The sequence below is a fragment of the Podarcis erhardii genome (assembly GCF_964252035.2).
Source record: "Podarcis erhardii genome assembly, chromosome: 10".
Lineage (NCBI taxonomy): Eukaryota > Metazoa > Chordata > Lepidosauria > Squamata > Lacertidae > Podarcis > Podarcis erhardii.
In genome coordinates this window covers 30951782-30969502 of record NC_138500.1, presented here as the reverse complement: position 1 = coordinate 30969502, position 17721 = coordinate 30951782, and the positions used below count along the sequence as shown (strand labels likewise).

Here is a 17721-nt window from a genome sequence, read left to right as displayed (position 1 = left end):
AACACCGGAATGAAATTCACGGCATGTAGTGCCTTGAAGGAAAATATTATGAAAATGATATACCGGTGGTACATGACCCCAGTCAAGCTGGCTAAGATATATCACCTGTCTGATAATAAATGTTGGAAGTGTAAGGAGGCGGAAGGGACATTCTTTCACCTCTGGTGGACATGTCCGAAAGTGAGGGCCTTCTGGGAGATGATTTATAATGAGCTAAAAAAGGTATTTAGATATACCTTACCTAAGAAACCGGAGGCCTTTCTTCTGGGCATTGTAGACCAGAATGTGTTAAAGAAGGATAGAACCTTTTTTATGTATGCTACTACTGCAGCAAGAATTCTCATCGCAAAGCATTGGAAGACACAAGATTTACCCACGCTGGAGGAATGGCAGACGCAGTTGATGGACTATATGGAATTGGCTGAAATGACTGGCAGAATCCGAGACTTGGGAGAAGAAGCAATGGAAGAGGACTGGAAAAAATTTAAGGACTATCTACAAAAACATTATAAGTTGTATGAATGCTAAGAAAATGCACCTTTTAGGAAATCTTAGCCCCAGCAATAGCAATTAGGTGAAATGAAAATTAAGGTATAAGAAATTTGAGGTGGAATTAGGAAATAATTTTATTGTGTTTTAATTAAAATATATAAGAATTGGTGTACAATATTTGGAATTTGATAACATGATAAATTGAAAGATACAATAAGTTATGAAATAAGATGACAAATTGCTGAAGTTTGTATTATAAATAATGCAAGGTCTGGAGGATGTGGGGAAGTCCAGTAGATTTGATAAAAGGATTACGGAAATTTGAAACTTTTATATTCTTTTTCTTTTATCTGTTTTTCTTTTCTGTATCTCTGTATCCTGTAAAATTAATAAAAATATTTTTTTTAAAAAAAAAGGCTGCAAGGCTCCTGCGGGCTTTTCTACATGGTGGGGGAATTCCCCCACCTTGTAGAAAAGCCCGCAGGAGCCGTGCAGCTTTTAAAGAGTGTGCCGCTCTTGGGGGCTTTTCCCCAAGGAGGGAGAAGGGACTGACTGGCCGAGTCAGTCCCTTCTCCCTCTTGTGGGCTTTTGCGGGAGATGGGGGAATTCCCCCACCTCCTGCAAAAGCAGGGAGAAGGTCTGGGAGAAGCTCACAGGCTGCCTGCAGCCTGTCCGCTGCTCCCAGAGCTTGGGGGGGGGGGGAATCATATTTTTTCCCTTGATTTCCCCCTCTGAAAACTTGGTGCGCCCTATAGAGCGAAAAATACGCTAATCAAAAGCTTTGCAAAAGGAGGATGCAAAGAGAAAATGTGAACCTTCAGTTCTCTGGGGATAAGATCTATTGTCTGGACCAAAAGTTTCACACTGTTCCCTCTTTTGTCACTGCTCTTTTCCTCCATCAGTGGAGTCACTTTAAGCTGCACTTAGGAACATAGGAATCTGACTTATACCAAGAGAGTCAATTGGTCCACTTAGCTGATTATTGACTACACAGACTGGCAGTGGCTCTTGTCAGGCAACAGTCTCGCCCAGCCCCTACCTAGGCTTTGTACCCATAGCAGGTATCTATGATTGAATCATCTGTACCCACCAACATTTCCTCACCTAGTTGTATTAGATTATCCTAACCTCACTGAATTCAATAGGGCTTACGTCTGAGCAGATGTTGTTCAGATGGCACTGCTAATTGCTACGCATAGCAAAAGATAAACTAACAACATTTGCAATCCTACATGAAGGGGAATTGAACCCATGTTATCATTTCCAGAAGTGAGTAAATTGCTCCATGCAGGACACTGGGCAATTCATACTATGAATTCGTGTCGGGCAGCAGAAAACATGGCATAGGATTGTTCTTATAAGAAGGAGTTCATGCAAGATCACCTATTGTCTGTTAACTGAAGTTTGCTTGAATAGATTGATCAATGTAGGTGCTTCCTAATGCTTCTCTCTCATTAATAACCTATGTAAACAGTTTTGTGTGCTTTAGTTGACCTGAGATTTGATTTAGAGAGGTACATGGTGCGGAGGAAGACGTTTGTTCACTCAATTAATTTTAATTGTATATAAGTAGCTGCAAAACTGATCGAGGGATTGAAGGGAGAAAGAGGAAGGGAAGTATGCAGGCGATGAATGGGTCCTAACAAATAAACAGGCATTTACAATAGGTGGATTATTTGCAGAGGGAAGGAAAAATGTTGCTACATAGTATGAACTTGTCCTATTTAAGACTGCTGTTAAGTAAGCCTTCAATGACTAACTGAAATTTTAACTAAAGACTGCAATAATTCAATTATTTATTCATCTGTGTGTATATTGTCATTTATTATCACATATTTTGTATTATGTCTCCTTTGCTCCTTCTCCTATCAGAGACAGTTGAGATGGGTGTATGGCACCAAATCTCTCATTCCTGTTTGTCTGACAATTCTGCGTGGAATATTCAGGGGAGGGGTATACATGTCTATATCCAGTTGGGAATCATGTGGTTGAAAGTGGCTACATACTCTGCTATATCCTGCTATGGAGAAAACACAAAATATCTTTAACTGCGCATAGGCTTCCTCAGTTGACTGGGCAATTGTGCTCTCAGGCTAAAGGGAAGGAATATACAAACACAGTCAGAAACAAGCAAACTCCACTCTCCTCTTCCACGAACATCTTCCAGTTTCAGTTGGAAATAAAACCACCACACATGCTCATTTCCCTTTCATGGTTTGTAATTTGTTTTATTTCTTCCTTTAAACATCCCTTTAAGGGTGAAATGAAATCCAACCATTTACAGAGAAAATGATTTCAGAATGTACACTTTGATTTTTCCCTTACAAAAAAATTATTAATAATTGGTATTTATAAATTAGACTTTAAAGGGCTTCTTCAACTTATTTGGCAAGTCCCATGTATTCCTTAGCCAACAGGGGGCACAAAAGCTATTTCTTTGTGCTGGGACAAGAGATCCTGTATCCTTTCTTTAAGAAATGAGCTATTTTCAGGACTTTCCACGGTAGAATACTGCTCAATTGTTCCCTCAGGAATCATGCTGGATAGTGGTGTGCACCCTTGTTGCAGGTTTTTCTTCATATCTCTTTTAGGCTAATTTACCAGCCTTGTTCCCCCCACCCCCACCTATGAGAGAGTTCTGCATCAAAATTCTCTCTAGCTTCTTTATGGCAGGGGTGGCAAAGTCATAGCCTTCCAGATGTTATTAGACTACCACTGCCATCACCCCAGACCTTGCTGGCTGGGGTGGCTGGTGGTTGACTCCAACATCATGTGGAAGGCCACTGGTTTCCCAGCCCTACTTTTATAGCGTGGTTATGGCCCGTAATGCCTCCCCCTCTTCCCCCCAACAAAACTCATCAACTCCATATTTTCCCTTTTTAAGATCCTTCAGAGTTTGAAAAGAGCTCCAAAGGTTGAGTGGAGTACCATTCCTTTTTTCCAAACCATTCAGTTTAAGGTCTATAAAGCCATGGCACCTTCTCCCTTCTAATCCAATCCAGAGGGTGACTACTTCCACGATTACTCCAGATCTCCACCAGTAGAGGACAGACAGAGAAATGAAGTTTGGCAACTGCCTAGGAGCAGGCAACGAGTGAAAATGAATGGTAGTTCAAGTCTGAGCTCTAGATTCGCAATGAAAATGCTGTAGTTTCACCAGAAATGATTCAGAACATCCTTATGTGCCTGCTATAGAAAAGAAGTTATGAATCTTCCAGTTTTCCTTTTTCAGCAGCTGAATACCCAGTCTTAATGACAGTATTGGGAAGACGAGGAGCTACACAGCAGAGTGAAAATATCTCTTCCATACAGATGCACAGAACTAAAAAAAACCAGCCTATCCAGCTCTCTGCGCAGTGCCAACTTTGTCCCTTGTAACTGGATAAGGTGTGAAGTAGCCCCTAAGGTCACAGAGAACATATGAATATGAGTAAGAATTAGTACAAATTGATAACCAGTCACATAAGTTGCTGCCTGTATTGGTCAAGGGGTGAAAAGATGCTTACAAGTAGGTCAAAGGAGCTGTTCTCTAATGCTTAGTTCATATAAAGAGCAGATAAGACGGGGAAACTGTTTCTGGACCATACCCAATTTGTACTGCAGCTATGGGATCTCATAGCAGAGTGCTATCTTACTGGTGAGGGTGGGTAGGAATCCCTAGAGACACAAAACAAACAAATCATGGAAAAGTCTATGGTGGCTATAATTCTCCCTCACACAGGGAAGTTAGTTTTGTTTTCAAATAAGGAAAAGCGTTCAGCTCCCCACACACCTTGCAACTTAAAAAGAGGTAGAGTCAAAGACCAATTTCACAACCTCATTTTGTACAAATTAGGTTTGAAGACAGTGGAATGTGGCACTATGGGAGATAGAGCTTCTCTGAACAAATGGGAAGCTAGCCTCTAAATCCTGTCTACAAAGTGGGCACTCTCTCCACAGTTACTGGCCATGACAATACTTCTGGAGGTCTACTAGAGATAAGTGAGGTGGGTCTGTTGTGGGGAAAATGGGAAAGAGATACTCCCCAACTTCCTTCAGCTATTCATGGAGAGAGGAGACTCAAGCTAGCTCTGCTACGAGTTATATGCTGGCATTCATGAGGATAGTGCATCATGATGGTTATAGTACTATTGGTCCACTTGCAAGTAGCAATTATGCAGCACTATAACAAAGACTGCTCCAAACCTTTCTGCATAGCAGGAAAGAACTCTGCTAATACTTTTAAGTCAGCCCACCCTTTGCCCATTTGAAGTGGCATGAGTTATTCTAAAAATCAAAGTTCTTTCCAAACACTCATCAATACAGTTAAGACACGACGTCACTGCAGCTGCAATCTGAACACAAATTCTGTGTATACATTAAACTGATGGAGGGGGCAGGCACTAAATATCCACTTGCACAGCATCAGCTACTCGTTAGTATGCAGCCACTGACACACTCCAAAATGAGGCTGGCTTTGCCCACCAACCACACCAAGGACTCATCCACACTTCTGTCTGCCCCACTGCTTTCTTATGGGAAAACCCATAGTTTAGTGCTGAATTGGAACAAACCACAATCGGCAAAATCACTCAGACCTCTGGCTAGAAAGCAGGGGACAAGAGGAAGTGGGGATGGACCCTTAATTACCTTTGTAATGATGTGCAAGGATCTCAGATTCTCTACGTGGTACCAGCTGGATACAGTCTTGTTACAAGATGGAGGGTGTGCACAGCCTGATTTTTCTACATCGGTTCCTCTACAATTGCGCCTAAAGGTTCTTCCATTAGGGCAGGTTCTTCAATAATCTCAGAGCTCTCCTCTCCTACCTGTTGCATACACATTTAATATTTGACTTACTCATTTTCCATTGACTCTGCAAGTCAAGGGGTAAAATTAGGTGCCTAAATTACTGGCTTGCCAAGATACTTCCCCAACGTTGTTTCTCCTTGAGCCACTGTTGGCCACCCCCCACCGGAATGCAGAAGTCCAAAGGCTTTTCTATTAGTGCAAAGTACCTTAATGTGGGACTCTGTTCCCACTACATAATAAATAATTAAATAGAGGGTTCTTAAACTGGAAATGTTAAAAAGAAAACCCATCATACGCAAAAGGCAGTCCTATTTTTTAAAAAGCAAAGCTTTTACTGTAAATTCTCCTTTTCTTCCCCTACCCCCAACCCAAGAGGTCAGTTTCAAGTTTCACTTTGGTGCAGTTAAAGAAGGGGACCAGAACAAAGAGTTCTTTCAGTGTCCCAAAGGAATTCAGTGCTAACTTATCCAATTACAATGGGATCTGTTGCTTGCACACAATGGGGCGGGGGGGGGGCAACCCCCCCACACACACCAAGGAAGGGGGAAAATATAACAGGGGCTAGGAATAGCCTCGCTGTCTGTGTGTGTTGCGCTTTTCAGTGACAGATGGAGCCTAGAGACAGCAGTGATGGGAGTATTACGAATTCATGAGCAGTAATTGTGAAAGCCCTAGATGTGCACAAAGCATGCCCTGTGGAGCAAGTGCAAGGACTGAAATGAACAGCGGGCTGGATTGGAGGAAGGAGCTCGGTTTGCAGGAAAGCAGCACAGTGCTGAAGATATGGTGAAGTCATCCCCTTGGTCCTCATTTCTTGACGGGCTATTTTTCTGAATTTTGTCCCAATACGCTGCAGGCTCACAACCAAGCACTGCAGCATAGCTAAAGCGCACATTCTCCATGTCCTAAGAGCTGGAGCCCATCTCTCTCCCCTCCCCCTCCCTTGCCTCTCAACACACATCATTAGTGAAGGAACATACTGCAACGATTGTGTTAGGCAGGCTGGGTCATGAGAGCTGAAGGTCAAAGCCTAGATTCCCATTTCCTCCCAAGACTGAAAGAAAACTATTCCCTCTGTGTAGTGGGCCTTTGTATGGCAGTACTGGGAACCAATAGTGCTTAACTAACCTCCATTAGTCACCAGCAGCTCCTTTGCTATTGCTGCACATTCCTTTTGGAATAGCAGCTTGAGATCTGCTCCATCAACTCTACACCCCACTGTGCCCGCTGTACCCAGTATGGTTCAGAATCCCTCTCCTTTAACCCAATGAAGATCGTCTCAGAGAAAAAGCATGCAGCCCATTCCATGGGTCATTTTAGTGCAGCCTTCCCCAACACGGTGGCCTCAAGATGTTTTGGACTGTAATTCCTATCAGCCCCAGCCAGCATGGCCAATAGTCAGGGATGATGGGAGTTTGAATCCAACAATACTTGAAGGGCACCAGGTTAGAGAAGGGTGGTCTAATGCTTCAACAGAGAAAGGAACCATGTACAAAATTTAGCATTGCCTTAGAGTGGTGCACAGAGTTAGGTTGGCATCACCAGCCAATCCATTCACCCATCCAACAAAAAGAAAAGGGGCTTCAAGTGAGCTCAGCTTTAGGCAGGAATTTCCTTCATTTTAAAGGCATAAAGGTCAATTCATACAACCATTTTTACATGGCACAGCTAAACGCAAGATGACTTTGATTGGTACAGGGAGCCACTTCTCCTACCACCCCTTGGCTCAAACTCACAGGCCAGAAAGTTTGCCACTAGAAGAGGTGTAATCATCTTGAGCTATCCAAGCATTCACAAGACCAGCAGCTGCACCAAAAAAGAAGAGTCAATGCAAAGGGATTTCATCACATGAAAATGGTAGAGCATGAACTAGCTGAGCACATCATGGAAACAAAGCATTAGGAGTGATGCCAAAGGAAAACTATAAAGAAGACACAGCACTTTCTGTGTCTTTTATAGGGATCAGGAATAATGCATTTGAAGGGCAGGCAAGACAAAGGGAACAAGAGAGAGAGAGAAAGACACACACACACACCACACATCAGAGTAACATACTGTTCCAGTGGCAAGGAACCTGTGTGCACCTCCTATTGCTGCACACACATCACCCATTTTTTGCAGTTAGCATAGTAGCTCACTGTTTAATATATTTCCTTAGCAGCAAACATAACATGGGGTTTACAATACATTTCACCCTGACTCCATATAGTAACTTAAAAGAGACATAGTGGAGCCTTTTCACCAAAGGAGAAAGGATGCACACCGTAAATGGAATACTTAAACGCTTGGCTCTTACACCAGCCTCATCTGCTACACACCCTGTCCCCTCTACTTGCCTAGGCAAACCACATTATAGGTGTGCAAGTGCTAGACTTCCAATATAGCACTGTCCTCAAAATGGTGGCATCATAGAGCCAAGTACCTTTATACCTCTCCTGTTCCAGAAGTAGTAGGATGGGCGCTGTAGCTTTAGCATCCTAATATCCCCTTTCCTTAAAAGCAACTCTAAGCATGACATGCACACTGTTTTAATTGAAAATGTAAACAGCACGTTTTGTTGTCGTGGAAGAGAGAAAGTAGGACCTCAGTGGGCATTCTCCTTGCAAGTCTGTGGGCTACAGCCCTATTGTCATGTTCCTTCCACATTAGAAACTGGCTACCAAAACTATCCATTTAATGAGCAAAACCAGACAGCGTTTCGACCTCCATAGCCTGCCATTTTGCAGAGAGTTTTTCCCTGAATGTTCATCATCATCAGGTGGAAAGCATAGTTCTTTGGTGCTACCGTGATCCCAGTTTGTGTGCACACCCACACTCAAATGTAACAAACACACGTGGCAAAATATACATATCCTAGACAGACATGACTCCTGGAGTCACCTACAAAAGTTCTTTCACGCTTATACACACATTTCCTAGTGAAGCTGCCACCCACCTGTTCTGGCTCCAAATAAAGAGCATTGTATCCAGGGACACGGTGCTCTTTGGCCAAACATCACCACATGCTCTTGAAACGACCAAGACAAGAATAGTCCACACATCTACCCTGACCTCTGTCCATAACCTCCATGGGCTGAACAAGTGGCAATATGCTAGGAGAGCGGAACTTAATTGGACACCCATTGGTTTCAAATGACTCAGATGAACATTGGCTTTTAGCAATGGAGTTTGACATCATGCCCACCTAAACTACAAAGACTCGAGGCTTCTGCACCCTCACACATCCAGCTGTGTTCTCCTTCTCATCTCCATGTCACACAGAGAGGCGCTACCTGTCTTAAGAGTTTTCTTCCATCCCACAAGAGAGGTGAAGGAGCTGTACCTCCTGCTGGTTCTCAGGGCTAGTTCCTGCATCCTCTGGTCCTTGTTTACATGGTTTGGAATCTCCCCCACACCCAGACACACCCAAGTATATTTTCTGGGATGGGGCAAACAGAGGCTGGAGAGAACACACACTTCTCCAAGAGGAGTGGGTGGGGAGGGGGGGAAGAAAAACAAAAGACGTACCCCACTTCCCCCTTTTTCCATAAAGTCCCACGCAAGCCCCACTCCCCTCACCCAGCCCCCTCTGCTTTCTGGTAAGGGTTCTCCAATAAGTAACTAAACCTCTGGTAGTTCTTCAACAGATATTTGGGAGCATACATTTGTTCTTTGGGGTCCGCAGCAGGGTACTCTTGGGTGGTGCCATCAAACCACCCGCCAGTCCGAATTAGCTCCCGGATATAGTTAAGGTCTCGCTTGTCCTCGTAGTCACCCCAGCGGGGGAAATCCCCATTCTGGGCTGACACCAGTTTGAAGTAGATTCCTTCTGGTGTAAAGCACCAAGAGCAGTGCCAGCCAGCAAAATGGAGCGGGCTACCCAGTGACCACTGCACCAGGATGTGACCTGTGCTGTTTTCATACTGCCGAAAGCCTGGCATGGTGTAGTACTCCCTCCGGCGCAGGCGAATCCCATCTGTGGCGTAAACAGTTTGGAGCATCCCCACCGTGCAACCAGAAACCACCTCCAGGGTGCCGGGCTGCTTCCAGAAGAATCCGTAGAGGGATTTGCGCATGTGGAAAGCAAAGGGCTCTGTCCAGCCATCGTAGAGTTTGAGGAAGAGCACGCCATCGCGGGCCGGGATCTCGTCGGCGTCGTCAATTATGAAAACGTCATCGGGCCGCAGATTGCGGAAGCGGGAGATGCCATCCCGAGTCAGGAAAGTGCGCAGGTAGTCATCGGCAATCCAACCATCCTGGCGCCCGCCTGGGGGGAAGTGATCCAGGAAGACATAGAGCAGCTTGTGGCGGATGTAGTCAAAGGAGCCATTGAGCAGCATCTCGCGGAACTTGAGGGGGCGTGGCTCACCATATGCGGTGAAGTTGGACTCACAGACCACAAAGGCATCTACCACATCTCCCAGCTCGTGGAAACGCACATCCAAGAGGTCAAATTCGTGGTTGACGTTGATGGCATTAATGACTCTCCGAGGAACCTCCCGTGGGGTCAGCCGGTCTTTAGTGGGAAGGTTCGAGTACTGGACCACGGTGGGCACCCCGCAGCTAGGCCCATGCCAGCCAGGCAGGCACACGCACTCCACCCACTTGCGCCGCTTTGTCCCATTGGTGCTCAGAGGCTTCCGGGCTGTCCGCCCCGAAGCAGCTCCTTCTATTTTCTCCTCTGGCCGGCCCGCTAGTGGCTTTTCCAACACCTTGGTGCCTGGTTTGAAGCAGACACCACCAGCTTTGGTATGCACAAAGTATTCCGCCGTGTCTTCAGGCAGCACAAACTCGGCTCTATGCAGCTCTTCGCCAGCTCTGCTTGGGGAGAGGGGCTGGAGCAGAGGTGAGTGGGAGTACAGTGGCGTACGGAGGAACTCCGGGCCCCCAGGCTCAGGGCTGACCTGAGGTGTGACGGGTGCATTGTTCCAGAAGAAGTTGGAGACCAGGTTGGGGCTAAGCGACGCCAGCTCCCTGGGGAATGTGACATAGGAGAGGGCCTTCAGGAAGTGAAGGAAAGAGATGAGGCAAAGACCAGCCATGCACAGAGTCAAAAAGAGTTTGTGGCGTCTCATCTTCATCCTGGGATGGGAGGGAGGGAAGACAAAGGGAGAGAAAGAGAGAAGTTGGGTTAAAATTTCCTAGCCCACAGAGATTGTTTAATCATTGGTTGGGTAAAAGGCAGCAGTGCCATCAGGGGCAGAAGCCAAGCCCCCCACCCCACCCCACTCAGCAGAATGAGCTAGAGGTCCCCCTGTTGTAAAAAAAAAATGCCCTTTTTCCTTATGGGGTATCCAAGAGCCCATATAGAGTCCTTACATAGGTTCCCTATTGGTAGGAGAGAATAACAGAGGCCAACCAGAGAATATTGAGAAGCAAAACAGCTAGTAAGCTTGATCTTTATTGATCTGTTGCAACAGGGCGCTCCCCTCACCCACAGGAGAGAGGAGGAACCCAGAAAAATGACATGCAAGGCCTTATAAAGACTTTTGAAATTGCCACCCTGTAGATCAAGACCACCCCCAGAAACATCATACATACATCACAGAAGGGGTTTAACCTTGTCAGCTTCGCCTCTGAGCCAGTGCCACTGACTGGGCTCAACCTCTTCAAACCTAAGACCACCCCCCAGATACATCATACCTACATCACAGAAAAGGCGGTCTAAACAGAAATTTGAATGTTGTTTTTCTCTCTCCTGTCCTTGTTTATCTCCTGTCTGGCAGGTTACTTGATTGGATTGCCTGGGGAGCCTGGCCAGTCTTTTGTAGTGATAAATACTTAGTTCCTGGGTCAGGTCACAGGCTCACACCCTATTCATATCTTAAATGTGCCCAGGATTTGTGAGGAAAGAGACAATGGCAGGTTTCCCACTTTGACCTTGCGGAGAAAACATTGGCTCAGTTTAGGAATCAAAATGGTTCCAGGTTGGTCTTCCTGTGCAGATCTATGTATGTGCTTGGTTGGTACACTTATGAACATTACCATATATATAAGACCATAAAATTCCTATCACACCCCTAACACACGAGAGCTGGATTACCACATTTTGAAGAAAGTGAAGGAATACATGTTTACGATCTAAAGATGGAGCCCTTCATAAGACTATTAAGTCCAGAGTGTAAAATTACTTAACTGCACCACAGTTAAAATGTTGCAGGATGGGAAGCATAACCAGGGTTAGGCGTTTTTCCTCCTCCTTAAGCAACAAAGGTTCAGCAAAGGGCACTACATGGCATGAACTGAGTCCTGACAATCCTGTAGAAATGTACAGCTCATGAAATCAATCCTAGGGGAGATAATAATTCTGTAGAAACTTACAGTTCTTGCAGCTCTCCTCTACCAGTAAACCACAACCCAGAAACCTGGGCTTAGCTCAGTTTCCAAAATAAGGCGAAGCTTATATAAAGTTCTGCATTAACAAAGACCACAATGCACACCTAGCTGGCAGGAAAGTCCATTCATAAATAACAGGCTTAGCTTTTAGTTCAAGCTCAGCGTAGGCTCAGCTTAGGTTTTAAATGCAGCTTATTAGCTTAAAGTGTAGGTGCAGACCTCAGTTTGGTTTGAAAAATCAGCCTACAGTTTCAAAAGCTAGAGTGCAAGCATTAAAAACGAGGCAGGCTTACAGTGAACCAAAGCTTTGCCTTCCAGAGTGATACGGAAGGGGGGGGCATGCCTTCTTCACCTTCTTCTTCGCTACAATATATCCATTTATTTCCAATTGTCAATGTCAAAAGGGACTAAAATCTATAAAATTCATAGAAACTCAACGTGCCAATTTGCTCAATTTCTCTAGGACTCCATGACACCTCCCCTGTCCTCCATAATCCCTCAAGCAAGGTGTCAAGACCCTAATACTGTCAAATCACTCTGCCAAGCCTTTCCTCCGGGCAATGCCAGGTGGCAGACTATGCGTACATGGACCATTGTCTTCTCATCACAGGTACTCAGGATGTGCTTATCTGCGCATATCTCCAGCTCTGCATATTCCCCCCTCCCTCCTCCATGTGTTAATCCTGTGTAACCCAACCTCTTCTTAATGTATTCATGATGTAATCTGTGTAACCCAACCTCTTCTTAATGTATTCATGATGTAACTGGGATGTATTTTGCACTGTATTCTGGGACATGGAGGGAAGTTTCAAAAGTTCATGTCACCCCTTTCTCGCTGTTCAATCTCGCCTTGAACCTGTTGCGCAATAAACTTGGATCTTCTGCAGCTTGCTCCTGTCTCCGGCTGAGCTCATTTTCCTCCGCAGGGACCCGCGGACTTAGTCCGACGAGCTGGGTGGCAGAGCAGCCTCGCACCCAGATTTTACCGTAACAAGAGGGACTTGTCTTTCTCATTCCTGTTTTCATTCCCTTTTTCATTCCTGTTCACTTTCTATCTGCAAGGGACTCATCTGATCAAAAACCCCCATTAGACCACCATTCACTAGAACAACTCCTGTAGTTGATCTACACACCCTTTTTTTTTTAAAAAAAAAAAAAAGTCCCCTGAGACTATTTGGCTGCAGCACAAATTGGGGGAAGCTAGCCAGGTATATTGCAGTGAAGGCAAGGCTCACAAGGAGCCTAGTTCTCTGGGCTCAGCCCTACTGACAAGAGAAGCAGGAGTGGGAAAGGAATGAGAATAGGATGTTCCCTACTCATTTTGTTTTACTGCTATTTGGCATTATGAGCAACTGGAAGGAAAATCGATTCTGAACTTATTTGTCTTTGCCCTTTGATAGGTATTTTATCTGGTTGCTGTCAATCTGTGTAGATAATGTTTTCCTGCCCTTTTGTCTTATTCTGATGCAGTTTATCTGGCTAAGTTTGCAGCTCACAATTAGCTACTGTTTCTGTTTTATCTAGCTGGGGGGGGATCAGCCTGTGCCCCAGCAATTATAATGATATTCATGTGTGAGTGAATCAAGTAGTTCTGGGCAGGGGGAGAAAGAACAGCAGGGTAGGAGCTTCATGTCTTGCTATTCAGTGAAGTGTTTTCAGTTGTATATGTTTTCTTTTTTAAGAAGCGCACTGCTTAAAAGGTATTGTAATGAAAGGCAGTCTATATCTGAACTAAAGCTTTTTGCTGTTGGGGGCAGATACCAAAACAAATGATTTAAAATATGTTTGGTGATATCTAGGGATTGCTATGCTGCCATTTTGACCTGGATGTGATTATTCATGGTTTAATAATATCAAGATTTGACTCCTGGGACATGACTTACACAGTAATGGCCCTGAAAAGCAATGGAAAATGTAAACTGATATAAAATGCTACCCGCCTGATTATTCATTTGCGATAGGTGCTGTTTCTTAAACTTTTCATAATCTGCACCGGCTTCCTGTTTCTAGGTTCAGCTCCAAGTCCTGGTTCTGATCTTCGCAACACTTTTAAAAAACTTGAGATCTAAGTAGTTTTTAGTTCAAATTGCAATACAGTGCAACATATCATAAACAAAGAAAAAATATATGGTAATTAAAAACCATACAGTATCTAGCACAACAAATTACAATTTCTACAACAGGCGGAAAAGTCATTAAGTAGTCTGTCAAGACACTCAGCAATCTTCAAATAGTCTATTGGGGTGGGGAACCACTGATTTGGTTTTTCAGCTTTGATTTTTTTTTTTACTAGTAATAATAATTATTTATTTATATGACACCCATCTGACTGGGTTGCTTAATTAAAACATTAAGCGCAGTAAAACAACAAACATTAAAAACTTCCCTATATAGGGCTGCCTTCAGATGTCTTCTAAAAGTCAGTTGTTTGTTTCCTTGACATCTGACAGGATGGCGTTCCACAGGGTGGGTGCCACTACCGAGAAGGCCCTCTGCCTGGTTCCCTGCAACTTCACTTCTCGCAATGAGGGAACTGCCAGAAGGCACTTAGAGCTGGATCTCAGTGTCTGGGCTGAACGATGGAGGGTGGAGACGCTCCTTCAGGTATACAAGGCCCAAGCCATTTAGGGCTTTAAAGGTCAGCACCAACACTTTGAATTGTCCTTGGAAACGTAGTAGGAGCAAATTTAGATATTTTAGGACCGGTGTTATATGGTCCTGGTGGCCGCTCCCAGTCACCAATCGCCACTTTCTGGACTAGTTATAGTTTCTGAGTCACCTTCAAAGGTAGCCTCACATAGAGCGCATTGCAGTAGTCCAAGTGGGAGATAACCAGAGTATGTACCACCCTAGCAAGACAATGCACAGGCAGGCAGGGTCTCAGCCAACATACCAGGTGAAGCTGGTAGACAGATGCCCTGGACACAGAATTGACCTGTACCTCCATGGACAGCTCTTAGTCTAAAACGAATTCCAAGCTGCGCACCTGGTCCTTTAGGGGCCCAGTTACCCCATCCCTCCCCCATTTTGTGAGCTGATTCTTTTTTTAGTTTTAAAATGGGATAAAAGTTTAAATTCGAGGGTACTGCTTTTGCTGTTGGGGACTGATACTGCTGTAAGGTTGATACTGTTCCTCTAGATGTCAGAGAGAAAATTCTGTCTTTGAAAGGACAAGAACAGCTCATGAAAAAGTAGAGCCCGTTTCAGATGTCACCACACTGCAGAAACCGCTATTTGCAAGAACTACTATTTGCAAAAACTGCAGGCCAGCTGCAGTGCAGAAAAGACAATTAATGTGAAGGACATCAAGGCTAGTTTAAGGATGCTCATCAGTAATTGGAAGCTAAAAAAGGCCTTACTTTCTATTTTTGGTAATGTTTGCAGGATGTGGCTGAAGATGGAACAAAACCCACAAAATTAGTTCAGTACACCTGGGACGCTCTCAGACTGTAACTGATATTCAGAATATTGGATTTTAAGTTATTATTGCTATTATTATTTATTTATTAAATGTGTATAGCTCACTTCATCCAAAGATCAAAAATACAAAATAAAATAAAATAAAATTAATAGAAACAAACCAACAACCTTCCCCGCCCCCACAAACATGCTTTTGCCTGGTGCCTGAAGATATGCAACGAAGGCTACAGGCGAATCTCCCTGGGGAATGCATTCCACAAACAGCGAGTCACTGCAGAAAAGGCCCATTCTTGTGTTGCCACCCTCCAAACCTCTCATGCAGGTGGCAATTTAAGAAAGACCTCAGATTATGAGCACGGGGTCCAGGTCAGTTGACTTTGAATTGGGCCTGGAAACTAATTGGCAACCAGTGCAGTCAGGCCAGGATTAGTATAATGCAGGCAACTCTTTATTTGCGCAGCGGTTGCATTTTGGACATTCATACCTGTCAGCAGAGTGCACACAAGCACGTTCTGCCCGCTTCTGGGTCCAAAATGACCTGTGCATAGGTGGTTGTGTGTCAATGAAATACATGCAGAATGGTCACCACCTGTATGCTCAAACCATCTTGCCTCCATGAGCAACCTGGCTGTTGAATTCTGCACCAGTGGAAGTTTCTGAATCACTGTAGTTTTAGTCATTGAAAAATTGATCCAGGAAGTGGTCAGTTGATTCTTAACCTACCAGTGGAGTGACCATCCTATCTATATCTAGAAACTGGGTCCCGATGGCCAATTCATAATTTTTAAAATTGACAATCATTTATAAACTTCTCTGGACAATATTAGTCTTTTGTTATGGGGTAAGAGGACAATCCTATGCAGTAAATTCAATAGAGTTTACTTCCCAGTATGTGTGCTTAGGAATGAAGTTGTATTGTATGAATATGCTTGGCTAGACATCTACTGGTTATTCTAGCAACATATTTTTATTTTAAATGTCACTGAAACATTTTATTCAGAGATTTCTTTGTTTAATCAGCATATCTCTTCATTTTATGTGTAGCCTATATGAAATTCTGAATTATTGTTGTTGGCGTCCATCTGTTGGGAGTGCCACGTAATCTGCCTAATTTAGAGGCACCTTCCTACTTGCTCTGGTTCATGGCTCAAAAGGCTTTGGGAACAGCAGACAATCTGGCAAATAAGAGTTACGTCAGAGCTTCTGCTGGGCCCTATATCACTTGTGGGGGTGAGAGCTCTTCTCCGTCCAGCCTGGTGAGTACTTGAAAGCCTCTAAGTTTTCTAAAGAAAGGGAATAAATATAAAAAGCATAATACAAAGACTATTGTTTATCTTCTTGACCTCCTTGGACTCTTCACATCAGTGTTAATCTTATGGCGGAGACAGGCAAAATACTGCAGCAAAGGGTCTGAATATCTTGTGGATAGTTCTTCTCTTAACACTGTTTAAATTGGATTTTGGTTTTGGTGTGTTTTGCAACAGTTTCACATTACTGCTGACTCAAGTTGAAATATTTATGCACGGGCATCCCTGAGACATTTCCCAAACTTTTGATACCTGTGGAACAGGGTTTTAATTCTTTTGTTTTTCTTTGATCAAAATTGAATTTCCATCCTAAAACTTGTATACATTGTCTTAATTTGATCCCAGAACCATGGGCGGGAATATTGCTTGGATATTCAGTGCATTTCATATACTGCTGCCTCTCATCATTCTTTGTCCAGTCAGGGACAGGGCCATGATTTCTAGTGATGCTTCTAGAATTCCTTCATACCCTCCAGGTGTCACATGGGCTGCACTGGAGAATTCCTGCCAGTCTTTAACACTGGGGATGAGGAACATGTGGCCAATGGTTGTGTTTGCACTCCAACTCCCATCTGCCCCAGTCAATATGGCCAGTGCCAATGGTAGGAGATATTTGGAGTTACAGCCCAGCAACCTCTGAGGTGCCACTAGCTCCCAATCACAGCTTATGCCCGCCTTTGGATGAGGTCACCCACTGCCCATAAAGTGGCAGAAAGGGTAGTGAAGGAAACTCTGTGGAGTCCCTGTCTACACAAAGAGGCAAAGAGTGATGGAGGCATCCAGGAATGCACCTTAAACTACTTAGGAAATACTGTATACTCTGACACCTCTTATGGTACACTAATGGAAGGGAGAGGCCATAGATCAGTGGTTGAGCCCACGCTTAGCATGCAGAAGATTTCCAGTTCAATCCCTGACATCTCCAGGTAGAACTGGAAAGACCACTCTCCAAAATGCTGGAGAGCCAGCCAGCCAGCGAAGACCAGAAAAAGCTAGCTGGACCAATGGCCTAACTTGGTAGAAAGCAGCTTCTACATGTTTACAAGTGATGCTAAGCTACTGCCACTTGGCTCTTTACCTAACACATGTTTCCTGCCCTTTGTGGTCAAGTCCACCTCTCTAAGATTTCTAAGAAATCATTGCAAATGGCTCTCATTTTATTTCAGCCACAATGTCATACAAACTATGATAGCTTAAAGAGCAAGCAAGCTAGCCTGCCCACTTTGACCCTTTCCTCCCCATCTTCCTTGCTTGGAAGCATCATGCATTAGAAATTAATAGGTGCAAGAATCAAAGAGATATAAGCAGAAGCGATAATTTTCCTTTTTTATCTGTCTCTCCATGACTTGTTGCCAAGAAAATGAAGCAGAAAGAGCCAAAGTCCACCAGCTCTACT

At 44.2% G+C, this 17721-nt stretch overlaps 1 protein-coding gene and 1 long non-coding RNA gene across 3 annotated transcripts in view; one reads left to right on the top strand and one right to left on the bottom strand.

The window, feature by feature from the left end:
* Positions 1 to 1270: 1270 nt before the first annotated feature.
* MGAT3 (beta-1,4-mannosyl-glycoprotein 4-beta-N-acetylglucosaminyltransferase) overlaps positions 1271 to 17721 on the bottom strand; it is a 52269-nt gene continuing 35818 nt past the window's right edge. For both annotated transcript variants that reach the window (XM_081877640.1, XM_081877641.1), the window contains exon 2: positions 1271 to 10344. In XM_081877640.1, the coding sequence (XP_081733766.1) occupies positions 8838 to 10343 (1506 nt within the window). In that variant the 5' untranslated portion in view covers position 10344 and the 3' untranslated portion in view covers positions 1271 to 8837. The remainder of the gene's footprint in view (positions 10345 to 17721) is intronic.
* Positions 11923 to 12489, top strand: LOC309350665. Its single transcript, XR_014160485.1, has 2 exons — positions 11923 to 11994; positions 12144 to 12489. It is a non-coding gene; the product is annotated as an uncharacterized lncRNA (long non-coding RNA).